The 24,157-nt window shown below is 36.6% G+C and overlaps 1 protein-coding gene across 8 annotated transcripts in view; it reads left to right on the top strand.

Annotated features, from left to right (window-relative positions):
* The window catches only part of Dmd (dystrophin), a 2,062,171-nt gene that overhangs the window by 1,661,332 nt on the left and 376,682 nt on the right, over positions 1 to 24,157 (top strand). For all 8 annotated transcript variants that reach the window (XM_071606751.1, XM_071606753.1, XM_071606749.1 and 5 more), the window contains 2 exons: positions 2,091 to 2,263; positions 12,072 to 12,228. In XM_071606751.1, the coding sequence (XP_071462852.1) occupies positions 2,091 to 2,263; positions 12,072 to 12,228 (330 nt within the window). The remainder of the gene's footprint in view (positions 1 to 2,090; positions 2,264 to 12,071; positions 12,229 to 24,157) is intronic.

Raw genomic sequence — 24,157 nt, 5'->3', positions numbered from 1 at the left:
CCCCAGCACTGCACAAAAACCAAATAGGAACTTTATTTTCTTGAACAACTGTAAATTTGACTTTAATTCACTAAATATATACTCTGAGGAGAAATTTTAGGTAGTGTACAAATCAGAACAAAAAAGTAAAGTAAAAGAGACAAGAGAGGAAATTATCAGGACCTTAGATCTGGTTTTTATTTGTCCTGAACTGCTTAGATGAATTAACTCAATTTTCTCTTTTGCTCAAAAGCCAGCATGTTATTCCATGTAGATTTTTTAAAAAGACGAAGAAAACTGCAATAAAATGGATGTATATTTGACCCAACTTTGTTCTGAAGAAGCCTAATGCTAGTTTTCTGCTACATATGCTAGTTTCAAAATCTGTCTGTACCCTTCCAGAACCAGCCTGGTTTTGATGGGTTGGAGATACATGCTCCTAAGTCTACTTTAGTATTTTCCTTCTTTCAACTTCTGATGTGGTCCTATCCATATGCCCTTTCTAGTCCTTCCAGTCAAAGAGGATGGGACATAACTCTCTTCATAGTCCATCAAGGGTACTTTGGCTGCCAAAAATAGTAACAGGAGACATTCACTGCCCATCTACCTTACTTCTGCAGCACTCAAACTTCTGCATCTTAAGAGGCTGTGCCTGAAAACGTGAGCTAGTTCTTCAGAATTTCTAACATGTTATTGTTGCCACTTTCTCCCTTACTTTAGCAGAGTAATTTAATTCAATTTTAGAAAGAGTGAGAGACAGAGAAAAAAGAAAACTTTTCTAGTTACACAGATCAATCCAATTGTTTGGAGCTTCAGAATGAATTTTTAAACTTGTTGAACAGAAGCATACAAATCTCTAAGAGCAAGTCAGATAATGTACAAAGCCTCCATTCATTGTGTAGGCAGAAAGGAATGCTGGTACCCGGCAGCTCTCTAAGGAATGTTCCTTTGGCTTTGACTGTTCTGCTGGGAACAAGGAGGGAAACACATATATAAAATGAATTTATAATGTCTCTGGCTTGTAATGGCGAAATGATAAGAAAAGTTGGCTGTTTAATATAAACTGTCAGTTGCATATTCCAGGCCTCCTCTCTTTGAGGTCCCTCCCACATCCACACGCCTGGCTACCGTTTAGCTAGGAGTACAAAGTGGCCGTTTATTATTATTGACTGGTGAGGCCTGTGCTCTGAAACTCATTCTGTCAACAGAATGTAAGCAAAGTTGGCATTTTAAAGCAGGGCACTTTCAGTTTCTGGGTTTTCTCAGGATTGCTATGCAACAGGATCAGTGCTGTAGTCCCCGGTTCAAGCTGAAAATGTTACACAGGAAGACATACCATGTAAAGGTCAGATACTTCTCCTATGATAATTTTCTTAATCTGTGTCTATACACATGAACTTAAATGTGTACCTCTTATCATAACTTTTACCAAGGTCCTATGAACTTTCCACCTCTCAAGCCTAGAAATATGATGCCATTTTTAAATGGGAGATTTTGCTAATAAATGTGTGATGCTATAATATATGTATGATGCTCTAACACCAAGGTGAACTTAATGTGTGTTGTCAAGAAGACTCGCTTCTCTGATAGAGTCCCATTAATATGTTTGTGCTGTGGACCAAGGACAACCTTGTTTATTCATCTCTATATGCTTTTATAGTCAGAGTCAACCTTACAGATTACTATGTAAATGGAAAATATGTCTTGACTCATATTTTAGTGAAATGATTGGCACCGGGATGCACTTTTCCATATAATTTTATTTTATACCATTTCCATAAAACAATATATTTTATCCATGGACTAGAAGATTTAACTTATGAAATTTGTGAAGTCACAAATATATTACTTTCCAACTCATAATGACAAGGAATAAATTTACTACACCTAATTAGATGTTCATTTTCAATCTACATAATAACATGAGACAATATACCAAGAAAAGTGATTTGGGGTATATCATCTCATATGGCACTGATTAAAATGTCTTTTGAACTCATAGTTTATTCTTTTTTTCATAGTTTATTTTTGTAGTTCTCCAAATTCACATTCACAGCTGGTTTCTTTCGTTCAATAATTCTGCATGTATCCTTCTTCCTGCTGCCCCATAGGACCTCCAAGGAGAAATCGAAGCTCACACAGATATCTATCACAACCTAGACGAAAATGGCCAAAAAATCCTGAGATCCCTGGAAGGTTCTGATGAAGCGGCACTGTTACAAAGACGTCTGGATAACATGAACTTCAAGTGGAGTGAGCTGCGGAAAAAGTCTCTCAACATTAGGTAGGAAAAGATTGCAGCAAAAAAGCCAGAGATGAATTAAAATGACAAAATTTTCCTCGTTTTCTTAGCATAAGTAGCTAATATCTCATATGTTTATGTAAATCACCCAATTTTGGAATGATTCATTTTATTTTGAATAAATGAATCATTCATTTGCTTGGAATGGAGATGATACTTGAGGGTTCAGGTTAGATTAACATGGTGATGTTTTATAACCACAGGAGAGATGCATATTAAGACATTAGAGTGAATTTAAATGAGGAGTACAGCTCTTCTAATTTCATAGAGTTCTCTCTTGGCTTATCACAGGGTTATACAAAAAAGTGATAAAATTAACGGATGTTTATTATGGAATTCTTTCTTTGGCATTACTCAAAATTCATACCGGAGGACATTCTTTAAATATCAGAACTCATTATAATTAACAGTTTAGAGAAACCCTCTCCATAGCTCCTGCTGCTGAGAGAATATAGCCACTTTTTGTCATTTGATTCCTCTTAGATTTTTTAAAAACACATCCTATGTGGGTATACTGAGCTTTTAATTCTATACTCACCTGTTAGTTTCTACTTTGCCCCATTATATGTACCAGCTTTCTTTTGAGATGGATGGATCCAAACATCATTGTAAGGAAAGCAGAGAGAAGCTCTTTGCCATACCATTTTGCTAAGATAGTTCAGTAAAGGCATAAGAGAGCAGAGCAAGTCTGTGAAATGCCTACTGTTACCTAAACAATCTACCAAGTGGCATGGAGTAGAAGTTAAGCTTCCTGCTTTCTGATCAATTGATTTTCCTTATCTACTTTTTTCTGGAGATATTTCATGATTTTGTCTTTGTCTATAAAAGGATTGGTAGTAGAAAGAGGTAAAAAGGACAATGAACTCAATAATACTTACAAGAGAATGCACCAAAATAGTGAGAGGAGTCAATTCCTCTAGAAAATAAGATTACAGAAAGGAAGGATTTCTTTATTCTTTAAAGTTCTCCCAATTGTCCAGAGTTTCAGCATATAATGTATCTACTCGTATAAGGAGGAGAAAAACCCTGACATTTTATTAATTCAAAAGTACTATTATAAAATTTTGCACGTAATACAAAATAATTATAATGATAGCAGCTAACACATGCTATGCCAAAGGGGCTTCACATTATTTACCCATTTCATGCTCTCAGCAAACCTAGGTAGATTTCATTATTATGCTCTCTTTATATTTGAAGAAAATGAGGCATAGAGAGTTTATAACTTTCCAAAGATTACTTAGTTAGCAAGTGACAGATCCAAGATCTAAACACAGAGTATCTGACTTTAGTATCTGAGTTTTTAATCGTCATATTATCCCACAGAGTACACAAGAAACCTTTTTAAGATAAATACACAATGGAAAAGATGAAATAGAGAAGCAGATTTCTGGGAGTAGAAAAGTATTTATTATTATTTATAAGGCTTTTCCCCCAAGTTTATACCCTAGCTTTCAAGCCACTTGTTTTTAATCTCTCTATTCTGTTCATGATTTTTCTTACCCATGTGTTGGTGATGAGGTGGGGGCAATAATGGCAATGGCATTTTCAAAGCTGGGGAGGCTCCATTCATTTTCTATAGCTTAAACTCTTAAGAGAGGTCACAGTGTGTAATGACAAAGGCCACTTTCATAACATCTGTCATTAAAAAGGAATGAAACATGTGAGATGGAAAAGATATTGGTAGGTAAAGAAAAGAAAGTTATTCTTTTTTTGCAGGAAAGAAAAAGCAAGGTGCTATAACTGTTCTGAACATCACTCAGTGCCTTTTTTCTCCTTCATATGAACTTGATGAAATAAAAGGAGAATTGAAAGCAGCAAACAGCATGTCAGCCAAAATATGGGCTCTTCATTCTCAGCAATTTCCCATATGCCAGCTCCTGCAGTTTAATTCTTGCTGTCATTAATCAAGTAGAAAACAGTTACCTTAGCTTATCTAAGGTGCTGCAAATTTGAGAATTTAAATATTCAGATCAATGATTTTGGCTTTTAAATAGGCTTCTCTAATAATTTAGAATGTGTTATAAGCATCAGCTTATAAAAAAAGAAAGAAGTAATTCTTCACATAAAAGCAATTTAGTTTATTCCTGACACTTGATTGAAATAGGATATCACTCAGTCCTTAGTGAATGGTAAGGTTCAGTTCAAAGAAGCTCAGTAGAGATAGTAATTTAGGATGATTATGAAAAAGAATAGATGAACACTGGGAAGAGTTAGATACAGAAGCATTAATGGCACTAATAAGCCTGCATGGGAAATCTCATCTGTAACTCCATTGAGGTTATTTTATTATGAAAAGTCACCACAATTAAAAAGTAGTTCCAGAGATACCCTGGAAAAACAACCTTGTTTCTCCAAATTATAACATACTAAATAATTACAGTTGGTTTATTGTTTTTGAGGGATTCTTAAACCATTTATATATTTCACAAAATAAAAGCATTAATTTCACAGGTGTCCACTTTTAATGAAAAAGAAATCATCTGAATCCAAATGATTTTGAAATTTCCTTTTGTGCTCTATTGGCTCAGTAGAGGTACTCTTGTATTTCTAGATCTATATCATGTTCTTCTTCTTCCATTTATTTTCATTAGGCCCTACAGCTTTTCTCTTCCTGTGGTTCTTATTCAAGTCTTCATATCATACCATACTGATAGATTAACATACATAGTTAGACCATTCATTAAACATTTACAAGAATATGCTAACTAGACACTTTCCATCATATTACTCTTTCATTCAAGAGCTACAATCTTGTCATGCACACATTGTACTCATTCAATCATTTATTTGTTCATTCGACAAATACTTAATGAGTGCCGACTACATATCAGGCACTCTTCTAGGCACTGGGGATGCATTAGTGAACAAAGCAGAAGAAAAAAATATGGCTCTCATGAAGTTAGTCACTAGAATCTAGTGTACACACCATTCTCTACCAATTATGTCACATAAACCTTTGCTAACCCCTTTCATTCTCTGTTCATCTCCTGTCCCCAGTTTGCTTTTTACCAAGCAGAATTCTAGTTCCCCAACTGGATTTTCTAAGCCAAGTAGATTCTGCTTTCTAATCCCCTTCTTGCTTTCGAACAATTTCCTTATTTTTTCATGTGAATATGTGTATATCCTGGTTTTCACACAACACCATCTCTCCATGCATGCTCTAAATTTTTTCCACTTTTTTATTTGTGCATTATAGTTGTAAATATGCATGGGATTTGTTGTTACCTATTCGTACATACATACAATAAAATTGGATCAATATCATTCTTAAGCATTACCCCCCCCGCCCCCCACCCCACACCATTCCTTTCACCCCTTGGTCCCTTTCCTCTACACCGATCTCCCTTTGATGTTTAGTAGATCCATTCCAATCCTTGTTTTTCTTTTTCCTCTCTAGCTTCCTTATATGAGAGAAAACATAAGACCCTCAACCTTCTGAGTTCAAGTTATTTGGCTTAACATGATAATCTCAAGTTCCATCCATTTTCCTGTATCATGCTCTAAATTTTGACTCAAATTCCATAATGAACATTTCTCTCTCTCTCTCTCTCTCTCTCTATATATATATATATATATATATATATATATATATATATATTTTCTTTCACCAGGTCTTCCTAATACAATCCTAATTTACACATGAGGGTCTAAGGTATAGCTCAGTGGTAAAGTAATATGCCTGGCTTTCCAAGGCACTGGGTTCCATCCCCAACATGACAAAAAGAAAGAAAAAGTATATATATATATATATATATATATATATATATATATATATATATATATATATACATATATACTCATTTGATAACAAGTTCCTTTAAGTATTTATAAGTTGTTTCAGAAGGCTCTCTTGCTCCTCCACCTAAACTATAAGAATGAAGAAATTCCAAATTCTAAATTGTTGCTTTTCAGCAATTATTCCTTATTAGTAAGGTACAATAGAAAGAATCTTGGACCAGCAGCTGAGTGACTTAGTCATTAAGCTCCTTTTCTTCTTAGCTCCATTTCTACTAGCATGTCACCTTAAACAAGTCACTTAACTGCTACCTAGCATGCCACCTTGAGAAAGTCACTTAACTGCTTCAGACTTCAATCCTATCCCTCACTGAAATTAAGAGGTTTAACCAGAAACACAGGTGATCTTGTCAAGTTCTCTTACAGTTCTACAATGCTATTATTTTTAATTATGCACTTGCCCTTTATGAACCTGGCCAAATTATAGAATTTTTCTACCTTTGTTTTCCTATATTTAAATGAAATTGATTAATTTAAAATACAGGATGTAAGAAAAAGTCAATAAGACATCTTCCAGTAAAAAAGAATACTTTAATTATATAATTCTATCTCACAATTTAATCCAAGAAAAGTATATACCAGGGCTGGGGTTGTGGCTCAGTGGTAGAGTGCTTGCCTAGCACTTGTGAGGCATTGGGTTCAATCCTCAGCACCACATACAATAAAAATAAATAAATAAAATAAATGTATCTTGTCCATCTACAACTAAAAAATATTAAAAAAATAAAAGTATATGCCATCCATTTCATATGTATTATATCACATCTTATCCCTGAGGTATAAGGAGAAATAAGTAGTCAGTGATATTAATGATTTGAGAAGTGGTCAAGTTAATATTTCATATAAATACAATTCAAAAAGACTTAAATTCAGACTGTTACCAGACTTTTTCCAGATTATTGTAATACTGTTAAATATGAGAATCATATATTATCAACATAACTTGAGCAAAGTTTATGTTTTCTAAGATTTTTATATATGGAAGAAAAACTTGTAAATATTATATAAAACATTCACATTTATAAATTTTTGAACGTTAATTTGAGAGGCAAGAACACGAACATTATATAATCCACAGCAGCAGTACATCTCTTTGGAAGTATTTGGTATTAGAAGTTAGATTAGTTAAAATTTTTTCTGTAGTGGAGAACAAAGAAAGAACAAAAAGAGGCAGAGTCTTTCTACTTTTGAGAAAAATGCAACTTGGACATTGAGTATCTCTGACCTTCTTTCTCTCACTCTTGGAATGTTAATTATGTTTGGAAGTTGAAGTTCAAGACAATCTGGAAAAAAAGGTTTATTTATCTTTAGGCTTAATTCTCTCTCTTTATTTAAAGCCTCTTAGCTCCCATTTAATTTCAGTGATTCTTTATTATTTCTGAATTTGTACTTTTTCTTTCTGTATGTTCAAGTGTTGTTTTATTACACAAGGCACCAAATATATATAGGGATATATCATTAGTTTTATACAAGAAGTCAAAGTGAAAAATGAATTCAATATAACACATTTTGCTTTAAGAATATGTGCCTTTCAGAGTAAAGTTTTATTAAGGATTTCAATATAGGCATCAACCAAATCACATTTGAAATATCTGTATCTAGAGAAATAACAATCACTTTATCAGCCCCTATAATTCTTAGAGTGCTGTCCCCAAAGAGTTATTTAAAGACTAAGCAATACATCCCAACATACCTTGAAGGTTCTGCTTTTTATCTAAACCTTACAAGTTGTGGAAATTATCTGCTTTTTAAAGATGAGCACTTGCCTTGTTAAAAGCTAGTAGCCCCTACGCTCTTGTCTTCACTAATAAAGATTAATAGAAAATGGATAGAAGCTAAGTGTGCCCCTTCAATCACCTCTTTTATTTTCTGTTGAATAAGTAAGGATAAATAGAGTATATGTGACAATTAAAAAACAGTGTTTTTGCTCAGGTACCCAGAATATCTAGTTAAAGCCAGTAAGTTGATTTCCTCATCTAAGAATGGCTTGTAATTTTTTTAAAAAAATGTATTTATTTGTTCCAGCCAATTATACATGACAGCAAAATGTTCTTCAATACATTGTACACAAATGGAGCACAATTTTTTACTTTTTCTGGTTGTACATAAAGTAGGGTCACGCCATTCATGCCATACATGTACCTAGGGTAATGATGTCAGTCTCATTACACCATCTTTCCTACCCCCATGCCCTTTCCCCCACTCCCCTTTGGGCTTGTAATTTCTATTTCCCAAGTCTAAATATGATCACTCAAGTTATGTGCTTCAGCAATTGTCTTTTTACCCTTGCATCTTCCAAATTGCAAAATAAGATATTTAACCTATGATGTAACAGCCTTTGATACAAAAAAAAATCATTCCATATCCAAAGAAACCTTTTCAGGAAGAGACATTCCCAACACAAACATAGGTAAATCATTTTGAAATATTCAGTATACACTCACAAAAATAAATATAGAGCAACTGCTTCCAACAAATGTACTAGAAATATGTCTTAAAAACTTTTTACAAGCTTAACATGGTCAAAGAAAATATTTAATGAGCTCACAGTGTTTCATTACACTTAGATCTCCTTTAAAATCATGTAACTATCAAATACCACCTTTGCCCTGTTGAGAACAACAAGTCACATTTTATCACAAATACTTTCAAAAGTTCTTAAACAGTGGTCCTGGAGCTCACCTGCAGAGTTGTGAAGGTTCCTGTTGAAAGTATAGATTTTTGTTATAAATACTGAAATTCTGGAGGTGGGATCTAGGAATCTGGAATCTAAACAACTTCTAGAGTTTTTTATGCACACTAAAGTTTAAGAATAACAGTGTTAGACTGAATACCTTGTTATACATTAAGGTGGGAACCACTGTCTAACTGGCTTTCTCTTCTCCAGCCCTTAACCACTGTCCCCTGTCCTTTGCGTAGATTTTTGTCCTCATGTCAGATCTTTTCTTTTACTCTTGTGCCTTAGGAGGGAAAGCAAAGAAACAGTCATTTGATATGTAGTTAGGATGATCAAACATTCTGCAATTTTACCTAACTTCACAACTTAGGAAAAGTCCCCTCACTCAGATAACTGAGAGCTTTTTATCTTTTGGTGTTCCAGGTCCTTCTGCTTCTATTCTGTGAAGTCTCTTGACTGTCCTCTGTCCCTGACTTCTTAGAGCCTTATTATATCATGCTATTAAGTTACCATTAGATCTTTAAAACTGGATTCCCTAAGTCTTTTAATTATTTTTCCCTTTTAAGAAACACAAAGGGGTTCATTGATCCACTAATAATTAGTCAGCACCATTTAACCTAGAACTGAAGTTGTAGCACTTCCTTATTTTAAAAAAGCAGCAGCTTGTGGTCTCACCATGGGCAGCCTGCCCTTCACCAATTCCTCTCTTAGAAGTCAGTATTTGTTTCTTATACCAGATAAAGGGAATCCAAGCATTAGGTTTCTTTTATTCTCCCTTTTCTTCCCCTCTTCCTACTAATCAGTGCTTCACTGGAACTTAGAGACACTTAATAAATACTTATTTAATCAGTTTCTCTTCTACCATTGGCTACTTTTCCATGTCTGGACTGTGCCTCTCTCTTCCTACCTTTCAAACTGTCTTGCTAGAAAGCCTCTTTGGACCTCAAGGGGCCCAAGTTAAAATTCTAGACACCCCAGGGAATACTTGCAACCAGTACTCATTAAATGCCATTAAACAGCTAAAATTTTGCATAGGGAATTCTCACTTAGGTTTATCACAGAAAAGTGATAATTAAAATGGAAAGAAGGAATAGAAACATAAGAGAATTATCTCCACACTGTTTGTAGTCTGCATGCACTATTCATGATACTTAGGTGTGTCATGATTCACTGATTAGATAATAATACCCTTGGAATCTTTAACAACTCGATTTCTCTTGTTTGATAGAAGTTACCATTTTTTCTGAATATGATGTTTTTATTATGCATTATAGAAAGAAAATTCTGATGATTTGGATAAACATGAAGAAACAGATCACTTGTAAATCCATCTCTGAGGGATAACATGGTTTTCATTCCAGAATTTTTCATGCATTGTTAATCATGTGCACACAAATACGCACACACATAAACATTTTAGAAAAATAGAAGAATAGATTATATTCATTTTAATGGTATTTCTTAACTTTTATTTATTCATTTTTGGTAATTTTTTATTTCTTCATTTTAGTTATACTTGACAGTAGAATAAATTTTGACATATTATACATGGAGTATAATTTTCCATTTTTGTTGTTGTACATGATGTGGAGTTATACTGGTTGTGTATTCATATATGAACATAGAAAAGTTATGTCTGATTCATTCTACTGTCTTTCTCATTCCCATATGTCTCCCTTCCCCCCACCCCCACCCCTGTTCAATCAGGTGAACCTCCACTCCTCTCCCCCAACCCCATCTATTGTGAGTCAGCATTAACATATCAGAGAGAACATTTGGCCTTTGGTTTGGGGGTGATTGATTTATTTCACTTATTATGATAGTCTCTAGTTCCATCCATTTACCAGATTATATTCATTTTTATAACTGACATGATCTTTTCCACATCCATAAATATTTACCTATATTATTATATGGAACACTACATAGCATTTCATTGTATGAATTCATCATGATGTGTGTAACCAATTCCCTAATATTGAATATTTCAGTTTCTTTCTACTTTATAACAGCCATCAATGATGCTATAAATAAAAATTTTTCTATTATATCTTGGTATGATTTTCCAGTTATTTTCTTAGTATGAATTCCTCAAACTTAAGCTTGCAGGTCATTGTATTTGCACATTTTTAAGACTTTCATATTAGCCTTCAGAATGTTTGAAACAATTTAATTTCAGTAATAGGTACTCTTTGGTGATTCTTTCAGACTGAGACCAGAAGGAGAATTGTATTTGATATGTTAGGCCAAGTTATCAAATGGCCAAAGGAAATGTTGTTCTACCTGGCTGGTTTACTTTACATTTCAAACTTTGCATCATTGGAGAGTTTATTATATTTATATTATAGGCAGCATTAATTTTATGAATTAATTAGTGCTTGCTGGTAATACGAGAGTGACGCAGCAAATTCCAGATTTACCTGAGGATAAAGTTTTGCTAACATCCTGCCTTTCCTCTTTGTTTTTTCGATGATGATTTATTTTATTCATTTAGCTTCTCATCCTCAAGTGAAATGTGGATTTTATAGCACAGATCATTCATTGTATATTCTTAAATGGCTTCTAAGGATTTACATGTTCTAAATACAGTCGATGGTAAAGCCCTCAGTCTACTGCCTTAATTATTCATGTTTGGGAGAAGCTTTCAGACAAACATCTGATTTTCCTCTTCCACATGAGTTGTTGTCTCAGTACATTTTACACAAGGGAAATGAAGCAGAAAATGTCGGAACTTGGTGAAAACAAATCCCAGGTGCACAGGAATAAAGAAGGGTAGAGGCAAAGGAGAAGCATATGGAAGAGGAGCAGAAAGGAACAGACGCCAGACGGAAGGAGTCGATGGAAAAGGCTGCCTAGGGTGTAGAAATGGAAAAGTCAAATTGTGGGGAGAGACCTTTCCATTTCTCAAAGTAGAAAGAATTCCAGTATGAGCATGAGTCACATGAATATGGAGGGTTTTTTGTTAGTCACTGGATCCATTTTTTTCTACCAGAAACATTAAGAATTATTGACTATAATAGGGATGGAAAAGTGATCAATTTCGGTGTATATGTCATGCCCCAAGTCTTTAGATGATAAATGTGGAAACAGATAAATGTCTGACTACTGCCTTTCCTCAAAATTGCCACCCAAATACCCTCCCACCCTATATGATGGCTCTCAAAAACAGGAAGTCAGATTTTTAGTGAATTCTACTATGAAGTTCACAGTAGGTTTATACACTATGGAAATAACCAACCAATAAAAAGGAATTGTTAGAATCATCAATTATATTTCTAGAATATTCTGACATAATTTTCCCCTATTATTTTTCAGGTCCCATTTGGAAGCCAGTTCTGACCAATGGAAGCGTCTGCACCTCTCTCTTCAGGAACTGCTGGTGTGGCTCCAGCTGAAAGATGATGAATTAAGCAGGCAGGCACCTATTGGAGGCGATTTTCCAGCAGTTCAGAAGCAGAATGATGTACACAGGGTAGGACATTTTTTTTTTCTTTTTTTTTTTTTTATTGTTGGCTGTTCAAAACATTACATAGTTCTTGATATATCATATTTCACAATTTGATTCAAGTGGGTTATGAGCTCCCATTTTTACCCCATATACAGATTGCAGAATCACATCAGTTACACATCCATTGATTTACATATTGCCATACTAGTGTCTGTTGTATTCTGCTGTCTTTCCTATCCTCTACTATCCCCCCTCCCCTCCCCTCCCCTCCCCTCCCCTCCCCTCTTCTCTCTCTGCCCCCTTTACTGACATTCGTTTGTCCCCCTTGTATTATTTTTCCACTTCCCCTCACTTCCTCTTGTATGTACTTTTGTATACCTCTGAGGGTCTCCTTCCATTTCCATGCATTTTCCCTTCTCTCTCCCTTTCCCTCCCACCTCTCATCCCTGTTTAATGTTAATCTTCTTCTCATGCTCTTCGACCCTACTCTGTTCTTAGCTACTCTCCTTATATCAAAGAAGACATTTGACATTTGTTTTTTAGGGATTGGCTAGCTTCACTTAGCATAATCTGCTCTAATGCCATCCATTTCCCTGTAAATTCTATGATTTTGTCATTTTTTAATGCAGAGTAATACTCCATTGTGTATAAATGCCACATTTTTTTTATCCATTCATCCATTGAAGGGCATCTAGGTTGGTTCCACAGTCTAGCTATTGTGAATTGTGCTGCTATGAACATCGATGTAGCAGTGTCCCTGTAGCATGCTCTTTTTAGGTCTTTAGGGAATAGACCGAGAAGGGGAATAGCTGGGTCAAATGGTGGCTCCATTCCCAGCTTTCCAAGAAATCTCCATACTGCTTTCCAAATTGGCTGCACCAATTTGCAGTCCCACCAGCAATGTACAAGTGTACCCTTTTCCCCACATCCTCGCCAGCACTTGTTGTTGTTTGACTTCATAATGGCTGCCAATCTAACTGGAGTGAGATGGTATCTTAGGGTGGTTTTGATTTGCATTTCTCTGACTGCTAGAGATGGTGAGCATTTTTTCATGTACTTGTTGATTGACTGTACGTCCTCCTCTGAGAAGTGTCTGTTCAGGTCCTTGGCCCATTTGTTGATTGGGTTGTTTGTTCTCTTATTGTCTAATTTTTTGAGCTCTTTGTATACTCTGGATATTAGGGCTCTATCTGAAGTGTGAGGAGTAAAGATTTGTTCCCAGGTTGTAGGCTCTCTATTTACCTCTCTTATTGTATCTTTTGCTGAGAAAAAACTTTTTAGTTTGAGTAAGTCCCATTTGTTGATTCTAGTTATTAACTTTTGTGCTATGGGTGTCCTATTGAGGAATTTGGAGCCCGACCCCACAGTATGTAGATCGTAGCCAACTTTTTCTTCTATCAGACGGCGCGTCTCTGATTTGATATCAAGCTCCTTGATCCATTTTGAATTAACTTTTGTGCATGGCGAGAGAAAGGGATTCAGTTTCATTTTGTTGCATATGGATTTCCAGTTTTCCCAGCACCATTTGTTGAAGATGCTATCCTTCCTCCACTGCATGCTTTTAGCCCCTTTATCAAATATAAGATAGTTGTAGTTTTGTGGATTGGTTTCTGTGTCCTCTATTCTGTACCATTGGTCCACCCGCCTGTTTTGGTACCAGTACCATGCTGTTTTTGTTACTATTGCTCTGTAATATAGTTTGAAGTCTGGTATCGCTATACCGCCTGATTCACACTTCCTGCTTAGCATTGTTTTTGCTATTCTGGGTCTTTTATTTTTCCATATGAATTTCATGATTGCTTTCTCTATTTCTACAAGAAATGCCGTTGGGATTTTGATTGGCATTGCATTAAACCTATAGAGAACTTTTGGTAATATCGCCATTTTGATGATGTTAGTTCTGCCTATCCATGAACAGGGTATATTTTTCCATCTTCTAAGATCTTCTTCTATTTCTCTCTTTAGGGTTCTGTAGTTTTCATTGTATAAGTCTTTCACCTCTTTTGTTAGGTTGATTCCTAAGTATTTTATTTTTTTTGAAGATATTGTGAATGGAGTGGTTGTCCTCATTTCCATTTCAGAGGATTTGTCGCTGATATACAGGAATGCCTTTGATTTATGCGTGTTGATTTTATATCCTGCCACTTTGCTGAATTCATTTATTAGCTCTAATAGTTTCTTTGTAGACCCTTTTGGGTCTGCTAGGTATAGAATCATGTCATCTGCAAATAGTGATAATTTAAGTTCTTCTTTTCCTATTTTGATGCCTTTAATTTCTTTCGTCTGTCTAATTGCTCTGGCCAGTGTTTCGAGAACTATGTTGAACAGAAGTGGTGAGAGAGGGCATCCCTGTCTTGTTCCAGATTTTAGAGGGAATGCCTTCAATTTTTCTCCATTCAGAATGATGCTAGCCTGAGGCTTAGCATAGATTGCTTTTACAATATTGAGGTATGTTCCTGTTATCCCTAGTTTTTCTAGAGTTTTGAACATAAAGGGATGCTGTACTTTGTCGAATGCTTTTTCCGCATCTATCGAGATGATCATATGGTTCTTATTTTTAAGTCTATTGATGTGGTGAATAACATTTATTGATTTCCTTATATTGAACCAGCCTTGCATCCCAGGGATGAATCCTACTTGATCATGGTGCACAATTTTTTTGATGTGCCTTTGTATCCGAGTGGCCAGAATTTTATTGAGGATTTTTGCATCCAAGTTCATTAGAGATATTGGTCTGTAGTTTTCTTTCTTTGAAGTGTCTTTGTCTGGTTTAGGTATCAGGGTGATGTTGGCCTCGTAGAATGAATTTGGAAGTTCTCCCTCTTTTTCTATTTCCCGAAGTAGCTTGAAAAGTATTGGTATTAGTTCCTCTTTAAAGGTTTTGTAAAACTCTGCTGTATACCCATCCGGTCCTGGGCTTTTCTTAGTTGGTAGTCTTTTGATGGTTTCTTCTATTTCCTCAATTGATATTGGTCTGTTTAGGTTGTCTATATCCTCCTGACTCAATCTGGGCAGATCATATGACTTAAGAAATTTATCTATGCCTTCACTATCTTCTAATTTATTGGAGTATAAGGATTCAAAATAATTTTTGATTATCTTCTGTATTTCTGAAGTGTCTGTTGTGATATTGCCTCTTTCATCCCGTATGTTAGTGATTTGAGTTCTCTCTCTTCTTCTCTTCGCTAGCATGGCTAAGGGTCTGTCGATTTTGTTTATTTTTTCAAAGAACCAACTTTTAGTTTTGTCAATTTTTTCAATTGTTTCTTTTGTTTCGATTTCATTGATTTCAGCTCTGATTTTAATTATTTCTTGCCTTCTACTTCTTTTGCTGTTGTTTTGCTCTTCTTTTTCTAGGATTTTGAGATGAAGTATGAGATCATTTATTTGTTGGTTTTTTCTTTTTTTAAGGGATGAACTCCAAGCAATGAATTTTCCTCTTAGAACTGCTTTCAATGTGTCCCATAGATTCCGATATGTTGTGTCTGTGTTTTCATTAATCTCTAAGAATTTTTTAATTTCCTCCTTGATGTCTTCTATAACCCATTGATCATTCAGTAACCTATTGTTCATTCTCCAAGTGATATATTCTTTTTCCTTCCTTCTTTTATCGTTGATTTTCAGTTCCATTCCATTATGATCAGATAGGATGCATGGTATTATCTCTACTCCTTTGTATTGTCTAAGAGTTTCCCTGTGACATAATATATGATCTATTTTTGAGAAGGATCCATGTGCTGCTGAGAAAAAAGTGTAACTGTTTGATGTTGGGTGGTATATTCTATATATGTCAATTAAGTCTAGGTTATTAATTGTGTTATTGAGTTCTATAGTTTCCTTATTCAACTTTTGTTTGGAAGATCTGTCCAGTGGTGAGAGAGGTGTGTTGAAGTCTCCCATGATTATTGTATGGTGGTCTATTAGACTCTTGAACTTGAGAAGAGTTTGTTTGATGAACATAGCTGCACCATTGTTTGGGGCATATATATTTATGATTGTTATGTCTTGTTGGTGTATGTTTCCCTTGAGCAGTATGTAGTGTCCCTCTTTATCCCTTTTGATTAACTTTGGCTTAAAATCTATTTTATTTGATATGAGTATGGATACTCCTGCTTGTTTCCGAAGTCCATATGAGTGATATGATTTTTCCCAACCTTTCACCTTCAGCCTATGTATGTCTTTTCCTATCAAATGCGTCTCCTGTAGGCAGCATATTGTTGGGTCTTGTTTTGTGATCCATTCTACTAGCCTGTGTCTCTTGATTGGTGAGTTTAAGCCATTAACATTTAGGGTTATTATTGAGATATGGGTTGTTCTTCCAGCCATATTTGTTTATTTATGTTACTAAACATGGTTTGTTTTCCACTTTGATTATTTTCCCCCCTTTAGTGTCCTACCTCCCACTGTTGGTTTTCATTGTTATTTTCCATTTCCTCTTCCTGTAATGTTTTGCCAAGGATGTTTTGAAGAAATAGTTTTCTAGCTGCAAATTCTTTTAACTTTTGTTTATCGTGGAAGGTTTTAATTTCATCTTCCATCCTGAAGCTTAATTTCGCTGGAAACACAATTCTTGGTTGGAACCCATTTTCTTTCAGTGTTTGAAATATGTTATTCCAGGATCTTCTAGCTTTCAGAGTCTGTGTTGAAAGATCAGCTGTTATCCTGATTGGCTTACCCCTAAATGTGATCTGCTTCCTTTCTCTTGTAGCTTTTAAAATTCTCTCCTTGTTCTGTATGTTGGGCATCTTCATTATAATGTGTCTAGGTGTGGGTCTCTTATGATTTTGCACATTCGGCGTCCTGTAGGCTTCTAGGATTTGGGATTCTGTCTCATTCTTCAAGTCTGGGAAGTTTTCTCGAATTATTTCATTGAATAGATTGCTCATTCCTTTGGTTTGAAACTCTGTTCCTTCCTGTATCCCAATGACTCTTAAATTTGGTCTCTTGATGTTATCCCATATTTCTTGGATGTTCTGCTCATGGTTTCTTAACAGTCTTGCTGAGCTGTCTATGTTCTTTTCAAGTTGAAATACTTTATCTTCATTGTCTGATGTTCTGTCTTCTAAGTGTTCTACTCTGCTGGTAGTATTCTCAATTGAGTTTTTAAGTTGGCTTATTGCTTCCTGCATTTCTAGGATTTCTGTTTGTTTTTTATAACCTCTATTTCCCTGTATAGTTGATCTTTTGCTTCTTGGATTTGTTTATGTAATTCATTGTTGAAGTGATCTTTCATTGTCTGATTTTGCTGTCTGATGTCTTCCTTGAGACTCCAGATCATCTGAAGCATGTATATCCTGAATTCTTTATCTGACATTCCATCAGCTGCAGCTATTACCTCTTCTAAAGTTGAGTTGACCTGCAATGCTTGTGGTCCTTTCTTTCCTTGTCTCTTCATACTGTTCGCGTTCCTTTCTTCTTGGTGAAACTGTTGTGCTATTGAATTTTCCCCCTATATATTTATATTGGTCTTGTATAGTTGCAAAGTCTCCCTCGCAGGCACGGGCGGCGGCTCTGCCCCTCCGCCAATTGGGGCAATGTGCCTACCACGCCGGCAGGCCGCTGGGCCTGCTCTGCCAGTCGGTAGCAGGTCCGCCGTCCTTGCAGGCGCGGGCGGCGGCTCTGTCCCTCTGCGGGCCGCTAGGCTTGTTCTGTCGGTGGTCGCCGTTCTGCCTACTTTGCAGGCGCAGGCAGCGGCACTGCCCCTCTGCAGGCCTCTGGGGCTGTACTGCCAGTGGGTCGCAGGTCCGCCTACTTTGCAGGCGTGGGGGGGGGGCGGCTCTACCCTTCCTCAGGCCACTGGGCCTGTTCTGTCTCTCGGTTGCAGGTCTGACCTGTTCTGATGGTGGTCTCAGTTCCGATTACCTTGCAGGCGCGGGGGGGAGGGGGCGGCTCTGCCTCTCAGCAGGCCGCTGCTCCTCTTCTGCCGGTGAGTCGCAGGCCCGCCTACCTTGCAGGAGTGATTGGAAGCTCTGTCCCGCCGCGGGCCACTGGGCCTTTTCTGTCGGTGGTCACCCTTCCCCTACCTGGCAGGCGAGGGGGGTGGGGGGCGGCTCTGCCCCTCAGCAGGCCGCTGGGCCCGCTCTGTGTTTGGACCCAGTTCCCTCTACTATGCCTGCGCAGGGGGAGGGGGCGGCTCAGCCTCTCAGCAGGCGGCTGCTCCTCTTCTGCCAGTGGGTCGCAGGCCTGCCTACCTTGCAGGAGTGATTGGAAGCTCTGTCCCGCCGCGGGCCACTGGGCCTTTTCTGTCGGTGGTCACCCTTCCCCTACCTGGCAGGCGAGGGGGGTGGGGGGCGGCTCTGCCCCTCAGCAGGCCGCTGGGCCTGCTCTGTGATTGGTCCCAGTTCCGTCTACTATGCCAGCGCAGGGGGAGGGGGCGGCTCAGCCTCTCAGCAGGCGGCTGCTCCTCTTCTGCCAGTGGGTCGCAGGCCCGCCTACCTTGCAGGAGTGATTGGAAGCTCTGTCCCGCCCTGGGCCACTGGGCCTTTTCTGTTGGTGGTCACCCTTCCCCTACCTGGCAGGCGAGGGGGGTGGGGGGCGGCTCTGCCCCTCAGCAGGCCGCTGGGCCTGCTCTGTCTTTGGTCCCAGTTCCCTCTACTATGCTGGCGCAGGGGGAGGGGGCGGCTCAGCCTCTCAGCAGGCGGCTGCTCCTCTTCTGCCGGTGGGTCGCAGGCCCGCCTACCTTGCAGGAGTGATTGGAAGCTCTGTCCCGCCCTGGGCCACTGGGCCTTTTCTGTCGGTGGTCACCCTTCCCCTACCTGGCAGGTGAGGGGGGTGGGGGGGGGGGTAGGACATTTTTAACCCTAGTGCCTTGTACATAGTAAGCATTAAGTGACTACTTTAAAATTAGTTTTGTTCAAAATTAAGTTGAGTAGAGATTTTTTTTATTACTCTTATCCAAGGGTCAATTATAAATAATGCACACCATTATATTTTAAATGTCAGAGGCACCCACATTAATAATACCCTTTAAGAAATTGCCCATCTCTTTTGGCTATTTTTAAAACCTTTTTATCATGGAAAACATTGAACATTTACAAAAGTAGACAGAATGTTGTAATAAATACTCATGTATTCATCAGACATCAACAGTCATCAATTCATGGCCAGGCTTATTACATCTATGCCTCCTCTTCTTCCCCCATTATTTTGAAGCAGATCTTAGGCATATAAACCTACTGCGAACTACAATAAAGTGACAATTAGGCATATGTCACTTTATTCATAAATATTTCAGGAAGTGTCTCAAAAAAGATTGTACCATTAATATGTTCTAATAATTATAATAAAAAGAAACAGATGGGAAAGCAGAGAACTACAAAAGTTCTTAAGTACTGAAAAAAAATGTATCTCAAGAAGATATGGGTTAACTCTTCATAAGTAACCAGGGTACTACTATTGTGAAAAAAAAATCAATAGTTGCAAAATATTGAATGTCCAGTAAGTATTAAATTTTTTTCTCTCATACAGTCAAAATTTGTTATTTTCTTGTTTTGTTTTAAATGAGAATTGAAATGAGAGCCACACATTGCATTTGGCTAATTTATCTCTCAAATTCTTTCCCTTTTTTTTCAATAAGTTATAAAGTAACCAAGTTTCCCTGTACATTCTACCCAGTTTCCTCTATGGTTACTTCGTACATAACTATAATAAAATTGCTATTGTCATTTCAACATGCAATCAATATAAAAATGTGTTTCCCACAGCACATCTTAAGTCATCTTAGTTATATTCCAAGGGCTCAGTATCCATAAGTAGCTAGTGACTACCAACTGAATGTGGCTAGTGACCTACCTATCTGATCATAAACATGTTTGGCTTTTTTTTCAAGACTGCTTAATATATGTTAGCGTATTCTTCTATCATCAGGAGACACATAATACCTTGTTTTCTCTTTTGTGTATAATTTTAGCAGCTGTTAATGATTACTTGCTAGAAGTTGCAATGTGCTAATTGCAAATTTCTATCATTTCATTTTCCTTTTTTATCTGGAAAATATGAGAAAATAATCTTTGTATATTCTTATGGGATAGGGAAGATACCCAATGTACTATTTGAGTACCCAGTGTACTATTCATATGGGATAAGGAAGATAAATGTTTGTATTGTACTTTGACAATTTTAAAAAATAATGATTTGGTTACTAGCATTCTCCAGCAGTGATCAGTTGTTTCTTTTTTTTACGTTTCTATCTGCTCTTCTAGGCTCTGAGTGAGAAAGGCAGAGATGTGGCCTTGCTCACTTCTAAGACCTATAGCCTAGCAAAACATCTGATGTAGAATGGACACTGACAGTAAGTCTTTTTGAAATGAGAATAAAAGACACACGAACAGAAATGAATAGCCAACCAAATAAATTATTACCAAATAACAAAAATTTGATAAAATTGCACCCCTTTTGTATGTTCAGTACTTAAAGGAAACATCTCTATGGAGACTCAGCCAAAGGTGGCATCTCAAAGAAATGTCAAGGGTTTCCATTATTCCAAAGAAGGGAATATAGAAGATTACAAAAGGGGAAGAGAACATGTAAGAAGACCCAGGGGTCTTTGCAAAAGAATGCCCAGAAAACTGCCAGTTTCTCCCTTAGCTATTTCCTTTTATATAAATCAGAATATCTTTTGTCATTTTATTTTTTATTAGTTCATTTTAGTTATACATAATATTATGGTTCATTTTGTCATAATTATACAAGGATGGAATATAATTTGCTCTAATTTAGTCCCCAGTACTTCCTCTTTTCCTTCCATCCTCCCTATTCACTTTCCTCTATTCTATTAATCTTTCTTCTCTTTATAGTTTTTCTTTTAACTAGTGTCTCTTGGATATACATAAAGTTGTGATTCACTGTAGTGTATTCATATAGGTACAAAGGAAAATTAGGTCAGATTCATTCCACCATTCTTCCCTTGTCCCATTCCTTCTCCCTTCCCCTCATACCCTTCCTCTATCCCACATACCTCCCTTCTATTTTCAAGAATAATTAAGAATCTTAAGTTAGCTTTTATAGTGTGATAAAATTTAACACTGCTATATTTTTAAACGTTATTTGAATAAATAGTCAAAACAATGGTATGTATGCAGAAAATATTAATTGAGAACGGTGAACATTTTAAATAGAAGACATTATATGATAAGGTGAAATGAGATTGAATTTCTGTAAAAATCTGTAATTTTAATCTAGTTCCAGAAACCAAAGAAAATAAATCATTTTACAAGTGCACCAGGAATCAGGAGATTGAGACTAGTAATATTCGTCATAAATTTTGATTGCCATCACTACTTTGTTCAGCAACTGAAAGATGAGGATATGTCACAAATAATTTTCATGGTCCCTTTTAGCCAGTATTTTATTATAGATACTATTTTGCTATCCCTGGTTATTGGCTTTGGTAGCTTTTTAATAGTGGTAAAACGTTTGTACTTAAAACTCTCAGTCTTGACTCAGGAATTTCACCTCATGATGTGATTCAGGGAAATGTAAATGCTAGAGTTAGGGTAACATGTACCAGAGTTAAATAATCCTTTCTTGATTCATGTGTTCACTCAGGTGTGCTCACCTATTACCTTTCTTTGACCTAACAGGACTTCTAGCCCATTGATAACTCTGTGTTTTACACATTACTTCTAGTCCTACTTCATGTTTACCTACCTCCAATTACAACTTAGATTTAATCATCTCACATTTTCCTGTTTTCCAATGCTCTCAAACCTTTTTTTTTTTTAATCTTTTTTGTTGCTGCAATCTCTAAAACCTCAAAACTTGGAGGATCTACATATTTTCTGCTAACCAAGCAACATGACAGCAAATTAGCAAGGTTCCTTTTCAGAGTGACCAACCTCCAGCCTTCAGTTGTTACCACATCCATGGGTCAGTTTACCTCCAAACTATTTTGCAACTCTGTACTACTGTCCTCACCATAGTTACGAAACCTATTTCTCTTAACCTTTCTGCATCTGTTCTTACCACCCCTACACTGCAATCTCTACATTTCACTCAGACTAGTCTATGTAAAAATGTAAATTGAATTACATCAGTCTTCATCTTCACACTCTTTGGTGGCTTCTCAATCCCCTTGGAAAAAGGCCAAAATCTCAAGTTAGAGGCATAAGGTCTTCTGTGGCTGGTTTGAACTCAACCTTTTCTTTTCTTACTGCTCTTTCCCTTGCTAGTAGAACACCAGTCATACTGTCTTATTTTGTTTAAGTTCTCAATATTTCTCTCAGGTAACATTTTGAACATACTGGTCCTCTGTCTGAAACCCTTTCTATCCACACCTATACCCTCATAATGCCCACATTATCATCTACTAATCCTTCACATTTTGGCTCAGTCATTATGCAAACTTTCGTGTAATGCCCACATTTTACCAAATCTAGCTTTTATACACTATCATAACTCTATCTACCTTTCCTTGTATGACTTAACCATTCTTTGTCATTGTGCATATGTGTGATTATTTGATGAATGTCAATCACCCTGCATATACCACATACTCCAAGAAGCTTTTTGTGGTGAGGGTGAGGTGTCATTTTTATACCTACAACTTTACATATTGCCTAGTACATGGTAGACAATACATAATGGAAAAGGGAATCAAGGGAAAAAAAGAAAGGAGAGGGAGTGGGAAGAAGGAAAAATAAATAGTGAAAACTAACATTAACCTTTTTCCTTCTCTGGTCTACCAACAACAAAGACAAGGAAAGAAGGAATAGTGATGTTCCTTCCTTACCTACAGGGTTTTCTGTTTATTCCCAACTAAGCATCTTTTTGTAAAGTGTGTAGAGTTACTTTGATGCATGTTGTTTTTATTTATAGTCTGGCCCAGTGATCTCATGTGTCTCTTTTGGTATCTTTAAGGAAAATTCTTGTCATAAAGTGTCTTACTCTCCTTTCCTCAGAGGGCATCATCACTCCTGAATGCCAATGAGAGAATAATTTAGCACTGATTGTATTCAGTTTTGTCACATTGATGCAGTAGCCTTTTCATAGCTATAATGCAAGGGTCATCTGGTTAGTGATACACTTGTTAGCTGTGGACAAAAAGAACAAAAGAAAATCCTTGAAACTGGATCATTCCATCCAATTTTCTGAAGTTTGTTAGAAAGAGAAAAAGGAAACACAATCAGGATAAAGCTCCCTCAAGATCTAGTCATTTACAGATATTGTACTTTACTTTTATTAGACTTTTGTTTTACTTTGCTGTTTTTATAGGATTATAAATTATCTAGCTCTCTTTGTGTTTCTTGATTCAGTTGTTGTTTATATAGAATGTTTGGTATCAAGATGGGTCACTTGTAATCGGAAACTTATTCCCCATGTATTTGCAGTGTCACCTTTTTAAAATCATTTGCTTACAGTCTGTTGTAAATTATTAGTGCCCTTGGTTTTTGCTTTTTATGGGAACACATATCCCATTAAGATGTCAAAAGTTGAAACTATAATCAAACGTTGTTCAGATTTGCTTTTATTTTGTATAAATCGGGAATTTTTAAAAAAAAATAATTCACATTTTCTTTGGATATCATTTCATATTAATGATGAAAGTTGATAGCAAAATGTCATATTTCTTATGCTGTTTTCTTCAAGTGAAAATATATAATCAGTCTCAGTTTCTGTGGTAGAAAGATATATGATTTTCCTGTAGGTAATTCTAAGGTAGTCCATACAGGGACCGTAGTCTCACTCCTCAAAGTAATTTTCACACCCAGGAGAGTGGATCTGTGTTCCCCAAACCAGCTGGGCAGCATAACAACTACAACTGAATGGCTCTCAAGACTAATTAATAAAATAATGCTCCATATGTGGTGAAGTGTTATAAATAATTAAAGCTCAAATGTGCCTTAGCAAATATAAAGTGACCAATTTTTATATCTTTCGAATATATTATCCTGGCTTTTACAGTTCCTCATTACTTGCCTCACTAGACTGACTCGTTTTCAATTAGTGAGTATTA

The sequence above is a fragment of the Marmota flaviventris genome, chromosome X (genome assembly GCF_047511675.1).
Source record: "Marmota flaviventris isolate mMarFla1 chromosome X, mMarFla1.hap1, whole genome shotgun sequence".
NCBI classification, from domain to species: Eukaryota; Metazoa; Chordata; class Mammalia; order Rodentia; family Sciuridae; genus Marmota; species Marmota flaviventris.
Note: the sequence above shows the minus strand (reverse complement) of the source record. Positions and strands in the feature narration are given on the sequence as shown.